The sequence below is a fragment of the Zootoca vivipara genome, chromosome 7 (genome assembly GCF_965207765.1).
Source record: "Zootoca vivipara chromosome 7, rZooViv2.hap1.1, whole genome shotgun sequence".
In the NCBI taxonomy this organism is placed as follows: Eukaryota; Metazoa; Chordata; class Lepidosauria; order Squamata; family Lacertidae; genus Zootoca; species Zootoca vivipara.
This window is the reverse complement of record NC_142590.1, coordinates 80,888,342-80,897,517: the sequence shown is the minus strand read 5'-3', so window position 1 is coordinate 80,897,517 and position 9,176 is coordinate 80,888,342. Positions and strand designations below refer to the sequence as shown.

The 9,176-nt window shown below is 44.4% G+C and overlaps 1 protein-coding gene across 2 annotated transcripts in view; it reads left to right on the top strand.

Moving 5' to 3' along the window:
* The first annotated feature begins 3,173 nt into the window (after positions 1-3,173).
* The window catches only part of LOC118089204 (formin-F-like), an 85,063-nt gene continuing 79,060 nt past the window's right edge, over positions 3,174-9,176 (top strand). For both annotated transcript variants that reach the window (XR_004693083.3, XM_035123679.3), the window contains exon 1: positions 3,174-3,343. Coding sequence is in view for 1 of the 2 variants with exons in the window: in XM_035123679.3 (XP_034979570.3) it covers positions 3,308-3,343 (36 nt within the window). In the remaining variant the exon portion in view is untranslated. The remainder of the gene's footprint in view (positions 3,344-9,176) is intronic.

Sequence of the window (9,176 nt, the reverse complement as noted above, 5' to 3'; positions counted from 1 at the left end):
CACACATAACCCTTCAGCTCATTTCTGCTGTGGGGTGTCTCTCATAACAACCACCTCCCAGGTGTATTTGCTTGGACTGAAGTCTGGCGACAGTTCATCTCTTCTTTTCCAGCACTCACCCAAGCAAACTGGGTGCATACTAAAGTTAGTAGCCACCAGCTATCAATGCTATTTCAAGCAAGCATTTTGTAATCAACAGTAACCACCAGTTCTACGGAAGCATAGAAAGAAAGAGTCCTCTTTTTACATGGAGAACAAGCAGTGGGGGTGATGGCCATTGGGAATGGTAGGGCAGAAGGCAGGGAACTCAGAAGTAGCGGAGCCAGCTATTCCTGGTTTTGTCCCCATTCTCCCTGTTGAGGTCTGCAAGAGCAAGACTGACATGAAGGAGGGGACGTCTGACCACCAGTATCACCCAATGGACTGGTTGTAAAGAAAGAGACAAGGCAGGTGATGGCTGCTGGTGGAACAATTTGCCCTACTGGAGAACAACAAAATATAATTGATAAATATATGAACGATGCAATCTACAGGTGAACGTTGCAATACTACAGTAAGTTTAGGAAGCTGGCAGAATCTACATCTGCCAGAATCTACATCACACTTCAAAATGACCTTAACAGATTAGACAACTGGGCCAAAGCAAACAAGATGAATTTTAACAAGGAGAAATGTAAGGTACTACACTTGGGCAAAAAAAATGAAAGGCACAAATACAGGATGGGTGACACCTGGCTTGAGAGCAGTACATGTGAAAAGGATCGAGGAGTCTTGGTAGACCACAAACTTGACATGAGTCAACAGTGTGATGCAGCAGCTAAAAAAGCCAATGCAATTCTGGGCTGCATCAATAGGAGTATAACATCTAGATCAAGGGAAGTAATAGTACCACTGTATTCTGCTCTGGTCAGACCTCACCTGGAGTACTGTGTCCAGTTCTGGGCACCACAGTTCAAGAAGGATACTGACAAGCTGGAACGTGTCCAGAAGAGGGCAACCAAAATGGTCAAAGGCCTGGAAACGATGCCTTATGAGGAATGGCTTAGGGAGCTGGGTATGTTTAGCCTGGAGAAGAGAAGGTTAAGGGGTGATATGATAGCCATGTTCAAATATATGAAAGGATGTCATATGGAGGAGGGAGAAAGATTGTTTTCTGGTGCTCCAGAGAAGCGGACACGGAGCAATGGATTCAAGCTACAAGAAAGAAGATTCCACCTAAACATTAGGAAGAACTTCCTGACAGTAAGAGCTGTTTGGCAGTGGAATTTGCTGCCAAAGAGTGTAGTGGAGTCTCCTTCTTTGGAGGTCTTTAAGCAGAGGCTTGACAGGCATATGTCAAGAATGCTTTGATGGTGTTTCCTGCTCGGCAGGGGGGTTGGACTGGATGGCCCTTGTGGTCTCTTCCAACTCTATGATTCTATGATTCTACATTGACTTGAACGGATCTTGGGTTTGGCTTGTGCTGCAAGACATTAAACCTTGACTGTTATAGAAAAGATGTCAAATATAACCCCCTCTTGAAAGTCTTCCCTTCTTCAGCCTTAGCTGTGCATGAGTGTCAGGGACTGGAAGGACACTGACAAGTGGGGGCAGGGGGGTTGGAGTCTGACCCAGGAGAGGGGGCCATTGATTTGTGGAGACCTGTACCAGCCAGGAGGCAAGAAACAGAGGCAGGGGAAGCTTCAGAGCTGGAGTGTGGAGCAGAGGATGGGTCGGAAGAAGAGGAGGAAGAGGCAGGCCGTGCAAGTGAGGGGCCAGGTGCTTCCCTACCCCCTCCTGCATCCCTGTCTTCCAGAACCAGGAGGGGATTGAAGAGGGAAGAACAGAGTCAGCTTCCGCACATGTGTGTGAGCAGTCCATCAGGGGGAGGTACATAAACTGGTGGAAGGAGAGCAGCCCCCTGTTGCTGCAACTGCTCCATAGAGGGCAGACCAGGAACTAGCTCCTGGATGCTAGACCGGTGTGCATGGGTGTTCGGAGCTGTAGAAACTACTGTAGCTGTCTGCTTTTGACAATAAAGAGTTAACTATCTGCATTCCTTTGGCTGGGGAGCACCCATGACAGAGGGTGCCTTCCCCTTTGATCAAAACAGAAGGCACTGCCTATGGCAACAGATGAAGTTCAGGTTAGGAATGAGGAAGTAAATGAAGATCCTCAGCAGCCAACACGTAATGCTGTTTTTAGGTACAGCAAATACAGGTTGAGCAGGAGAAGCACACACATAAAGCCCTTAGGAAAAAAAAATCCAAGACTGCCCTTTGGGGAAACCCAGCTCAAGCTTTTTTTCGCTGCTCTGGAAAAATCAAAGCATTGTGTTCCACACACTGCATTCCCAGAGTAGAGTATCCTGATGAACAGAAATTTTTTTTTTATGTTTCCCTTTCAATGTTCCCTCTGCACCATTCATTTTAGACTCACAACAACCCTACGAGACTGAGCTGGTAACTAGGAGTACTGTGTTTTTTTGACCTCAGGTGGTAGTGGTGAACTGCCTTAAAGGACTCCCTGGAAGATACAATAGCCATCTTCCAATATCTAAAGAGCTGCCACGTGGGAGATGGAGCAAGATAGCCACCCACAATAGACGCATGCCTTCCCCTGGTGATTTCGGCTACATGGCTTCTCCACAGCTGGAAAACAACTGTAACATTTCTGTAAGATTTGAATACAGTGGTACCACCCACGACGGGTGGGAATTGTGGGGTGTTCATTGTGTATTGTTGTTACAATTTCTTACTCCTTGCATATCTTTCAAAATCCTGGATAAAATATCATTGCACTGATGAAATAAGTTAGTTGGATACCACCCCAGAGTGCTACAGCTGTGAAATCTTTGCTGCTTAAATGCTGTGCTAACTTTCTTATGAAACTGATCACTCCTAGACCTGTACCTGTGCTTGGAGAGCTGAGCAAACCCATAGATTACAGCTCTCCCTACTCAGATGTTGCTCCAGCAACCAACAGGCACTGCTTTCAAATAAAACTGGGTGTATTAATAGATGATGTCTCCGATATATCCACTAAAAGGAAGTAACAAAAAGGGAAACCAGAAATAAAGCAAACAAGCTTCGTCCTCCCCTCCCTTCATAGCTATTTACCAGAAGCCCTCTGGGTAACTTCCCTTTCTCGTTGAGATATGAGCACATACGAGGAAGAAATGGTCAATTAATTAATAATTGTTCTGGTCGAGAACTTCTGAGAAGCGGACTGGGAAAAGGGAAAAGCTGTACTGTGGGAAAGCAAGTGTTCTTCATAAATAAACAACAGAATGGACTCTTGTGGGAAACTGCTGAAATAAGGAGAAGCGATGGAGAACGCAAAAGCACTGGATGTCGTTCCACAGGTAAAGGAAAGCATTTTTTCTCCCTTTAGCTGCCAATGGCATTCTCTAGGCACAACTAATATGAGCCTGCTTGCAAGCAACTTGTAAATAGCATTGTCTGGGATTTTGTTATATGGAAGCCCCACACTCATGGGATATTCTAGATTGTCTAACATAGGAAGAGGAGTCCATGAATTAAGAATTAAGACTGCAATCCTGTGCACCTCACTTACATGGCTGTTGGTGGATAAGAAGTATCAGTCTGAGTTAGCTCCTTATAGAGCGATCATACAGACTTCTTAATGCAGTATACTTCACAGGATCCACTTTTGTCCCATTGTCAAGCTTAAGCAAGCTTAAGTGATTTGGAGATAGCAGCCTAAGAGCCTAGATAATCATTAAGTAACTGTTAGGGACCAAAGTAGATGTGATGGGCACATGTGCATTTATTCCTGTATCTGCTTCATTCATGTATCAAGTGAGAGTTGGTGTGTGTGTGTGTGTGTGTGTGTGTGTGTGTGTGTGTGTGCCTGTGCCTGCCTATGCTTTACATTAAGTGGATCCTGCAGGCAAGGCAAGTGAGACCCCCCTCTGCTTTCTTCCCTCACTGCTCGCTGTTGCTTTGTACTTTCCTTGCCTTGCTTCAATACAGTGGTACAGTGGTACCTCAGATTACAGACGCTTCAGGTTACAGACATTTCAGGTTACAGACTCCATTAACCCAGAAATAGTACCTCGGGTTAAGAACTTTGCTTCAGGATGAGAACAGAAATCGTGCTCCAGTGGCACAGCAGCAGCAGGAGGCCCCATTAGCTAAAGTGGTACCTCAAGTTAAGAACAGTTTCAGGTTAAGAATGGACCTCCGGAACGAATTAAATTCTTAACCCAAGGTACCACTGTACCTCGGTTTAAGAACAGTCCGGTTTAAGAACTATTTGGTTTATAAACTCCGCAAAACCAGAAATAGTGTCTTGGTTTGAGAACTTTACCTCGGTCTAAGAACCAAATGGTGGAAGGGTAGAGGCGGCGGGAGGCCTCATTAGGGAAAGCGCACCTCGGTTTAAGAACGGTTTTGGTTTAAGAACGGACTTCCAGAATGGATTAAGTTCGTAAACCAAGGTACCACTCTACTCATTGAATCATTGAATCGTAGAGCTGGAAGGGATCCCAAGGATCCCTTGTCAGATTTAGGGCAGTGCAGGCAGTTTCCCCCGCATAGGGCACTGAGCTGAGGGAGCCCAAAGTTGAGAAGATCCATAATTGAGAAGTTCCTTTTGGGGTGTCAAATTTTGGCCTCAAACAGGATGCCACACTAAGAAAAATTGCCAAAGTCTGCCCCTGCCAAGGGTCATGGAGTCCAATCCCCTGCCATGCAGGAATCATAGCTAAAGAATCCCTGACAGATGGTCATCTAACTTCTCTTTAAAGACCTCCAGTTGAGAGTCCACCACCTTCCAAGGTAGTCCCACTCCACTGTAGAACAGCTCTGACTGTCAGAAAGTTCTTCCTAATGTTTGGTTGGTTTCTCTTACTAAAGTGAGCTGAGTTGGGGTGGGAGTGGGGAGGTTAAAATGCTTGGAACATCTACATTTAGCGAGAGACGCTTTTATCATAGACATCTTGTGGTTGGGGGCAAAGAGAGGGGGGAAAGATAGGGGGAAACTATGAATTGAAAGTGGAGATGATAGATGTACCTTTCCCTGTCCATCTGTTTTGTAACACAAAAAAATCCTTATATATATATATATGTATTTCATTTTTAAATATATATATTACACACACACACATATACAAAAAAATAAATAATTAAATGTTTGGAGCAATGGACCTACATGTTCCATTACATGTTTAAAAATGAAATACAGCGGTGCCTCGCAAGACGAATTTAATTCGTTCTGTGAAAAATTCGTCTTGCAAATCACGATTTCCTATAGGAATGCATTGAAATTTCTTTTTTTGCCCATAGGAACGCATTAATTAAATTTCAATGCATTCCTATGGGAAACCGCAATTTGCAAGATGAATTTTTCACAAAACGAATTCGTCTTGCGAGTCACCATCAGATCGCAAGACGCATTCGTCTTGCGAAAAATTCGTCTTGCAGGGCATTCATCTTGCAAGGTACCACTTTCTGCTGAACAGATATATGGATATGGCTGAATCCTCACATCTAATTTCGCCCTAAGAACACCATTAGTGCCTACATCTTCCAGTGTGCAGATCCAGGAACTAAGTTGGCAGATTTAACATGGACACTGGTACCAGAGCCTGCAATAAACCCAGATGCTAATTTTGCTACCATATACACCCAGACAACACCATTACTGGCCCCAACAACATCAAACATACCATCTCAGGCCTATTTAATTGCTCATCTTCTAACATGGTGTATGCCATCAAATGCCAGTAGTGCCCTTCAGCTCTCTATATTGGACAAACAGGCCAAACCCTACGCCAAAGGATAAATGGACATAAATCTGACACCAGGAATCAAAAGACAGAGAAACCAGTAGGAGCACTTCAATCTCCCATAACATTCAATACAAGATCTCAAAGCAGCTGTCTTATTACAAAAGAATTTCAGAAATAGACTTGAAAGAGAAGTTGTTGAATTACAACTTATTACTAAACTGAAAACTATGGAGAGACCTGGTCTGAATAGAGATATTGGATTCTTGCCTCATTACACAGGCTAAAGTTTTTTTTGGTCATCTGCATACTATCCCTTGCTTTTTCCTGTAGGACTAATTGTTTCAGAGTACCGGTATCTGAAGAAGTGTATCTGTTTTAGTGTATCTGAAGAAGTGTGCATGCACATGAAAGCTTATACCTAGAACAAACTTAGTTGGTCTCTAAGGTACTGAATTTTTTTAATCTGTAATATTTGGTACTTAGGGTCTTAGCTCAGTAGGGAGAGCATCTGATTTGAATGCGGAAGGTGCCAGGTTAGTTTCCACCATCTCTGAGTAAGGCTAGGAGAGACCTCTGTCTGAAGCCCAGGTGAGCCAATTCCGGTCAATGTAGACAATACTGCGCTAGATGGACCTATGTTTGAAATGGACCGAGTTCTGCTTGCACAATGGGACTTTCCCTACTCCCCACCCCACACATGTGCAGAGGCGTAGGAAGGGAGGGGTGATAGGGGTGCTCCGCCCCGAGCAGCGCGATCCCGAGGGCGCCATCGCGGCTGCCCCCGCCCGTGCTGGGCACCCCACCCCCGCCCCACAGGTGGCAGTCCCCGTCCCCAGAACGCACACCACGCCCATATGGGCGGCGCGCCACGCCCCCAGAACGTGCGCCAGCCCCGCCCCCGCCTGCTCTCTGCCCCTGGTGCCGGTTAATGAAGCTCTGCCACTGCACATGCGCAGCACCCTCCCACAGAGCAGCTGTAGGGGGCATGTGAGGGGAAAGGGGAGGGAGAACATTCCCTTGTGCAAAGAGGAATCCTTGTGCTGATGCAAAGTTTCCCTGAGGGCTACTTGAAATATGATCCATAACGCAGATTACTATTATTTGATTAATTGTGGCGGCGGGCCGGTGATTTCATTAACCACGGATTAAAAATGAGAGCTTTAAAATTGGTTTTTAATCAGAAATGCTTCCCCACGAGATAGTATTTCATGTTGGAGTCAGTGTCACTAAAACAGAATGTTTGCTTGCAGAGCACTCCAAACCCTCTTTGCGCAGGGCTAGTTCTGGTTCTTTGGCTGTTGCCTTAGGTGATGCATTTTAAATGGTTTTCCAATTAACTAGTAAGATTGGGTTTTGTACTCTGTTATTTATTTATTTATCTTATTTATCACACACACACACGCTTGATGGTTAGAAAACCTCTAGATGGGTAACATCAAACTGGTATGATGGAAAACATACTGGTATTTGTGCAGATCAGCTGATTGGATAAGAAAATGCACTAATTCAAAATACCGCAGCTAATCTGTATAGTAATGCAAACATTTAAATTTTCTATTTTGTGCCGCCTTTCCAATTGTCATTCTGCAGTTCCCTTATCCACCAAAGCAAATGCCCCACACTATCTTGATCCCCACGTACATTCCAATTATAGCTGAAATCAGGGATGGTGAATTTCCCCAGTTTATACAGTAGTAGATTAATCAAGCTTTCAGCTGCCAATATGTACACTGGCTGCTTAAATCCTATTGGTGCCAACAGTAAAAGGTAAAGGTAAAGGGACCCCTGACCACTAGGTCCAGTCGTGACCGACTCTGGGGTTGCGGCGCTCATCTTGCTCTATTGGCCGAAGGAGCCGGCGTACAGCTTCCAGGTCATGGCGAACCAGAGCAGCACACGGAAACGCCGTTTACCTTCCTGCTGTAACGGTACCTATTTATCTACTTGCACTTTGACATGCTTTCGAACTGCTAGGTTGGCAGGAGCTGGGACCAAGCAACGGGAGCTCACCCCATCACGGGTGCTCCCCCCCAAATATTTAGGGGTACTCTCATTTTCCTACTCATATTGAAATACTGCCCCACAATGAGGCCAAACTTAGATTCACAAAATTTAGGGGTATGTGTACCCCTGCCCCCCAAAAAAGCACTAGGTGCCAATAGCTTTTAACCAGCTTAATTTAAACCAGGGTTGCAGTTTAACTTTTATTTATTTATTTTACAGAGTACCCATGTCTCTGAAGTGTCCCCCCCTTTTTTTCTTTGCTGGATGGTAGAGAGCTGGTGAATCTCTGGTTCATCCTGGTTCAAGATCCTGTCCAGTTGGCCAAGGCTACCATTTTGCTAACAGTCTGTGATTTGTTTTTGCATTACTGGCTTATCCACTTAGTAAACCCATAGCATCCTTAACTTCTGATCTGCCATGATTTATCTAGAAAAATGTAAACTCGATTTAGTTGGCGAAGACAAATATTAATCGGTGGGGCTGGGAATTAGAGGTCCTCTGGTTTATGCTTTGATGCTATTTTGCTTCCGGTGTTCTACTGTCATAATAAATTGAAAAGACAAAAAAATATGGAAGATGGTCTTTCCTTGTAACAATGATTGGCACCTGGGCATGTCTATCCAAAGATCCTGGATTTCTTGGTGGTCACTCTACCACGGCCAACAGTGATATAAAGCAGTTGCAATCACATATGCAGCCAGCAGCAAAGTCAACACCCAAACAATAGCCATGGAAGCAAATATTATTAGAGAAACATGGACAGCATATCTACCATGGACTGACCACTGTTGAGCCTCCATGTTATTCATGCACAGAAGGCACCAATCAATGTTAGCAGCGATACCTGATTGACCCATGGTAAACCAGACGTAAACTGGCTTCTTCATGTGAATCTGGAGTGGTGAGCATCCATTTAAGTTCACTACAAGACCTCCCTACTAACTGAGCTTTTCTGGAAGGTCTTATTTAACAATTTCTCCAGTCCCTGAACAAAATTACATCAAAATGTAACGTTTATGGGAAAAAAGAGGGTCTATGAATCGAGCTGCGAAAGATCTCTTTGGAGTCCATGAATATATATACCAAGAGATATAGATTAATTTTGCCTTATTTAAATGCAATCGATCACTTGCTGTATATATACAGTGAAAAATCAACCCCAAACAACCTTGCCAAGGACCGGTGGGGGGAAATCAATTGCGTAGGAGAGGTGGCCTTTAACTAAAAGTCTAACAAAATTGATAAGAAGCCTGGGGAATATGGTGCTGCAAAGTGGTTGATTAAAACTAAGTGAACTATAAAGGGAGGAGGAAGAGGTCATTTGGCTTACAGCCCTGATACCAAGAGCTGTGGTCTTCTCAGCATTCGCAAGATACAAAGCACTAGGGTTAAGGGAAGAGATCTACAAATGAGGCCATGAAATATCCAAATAATCTGT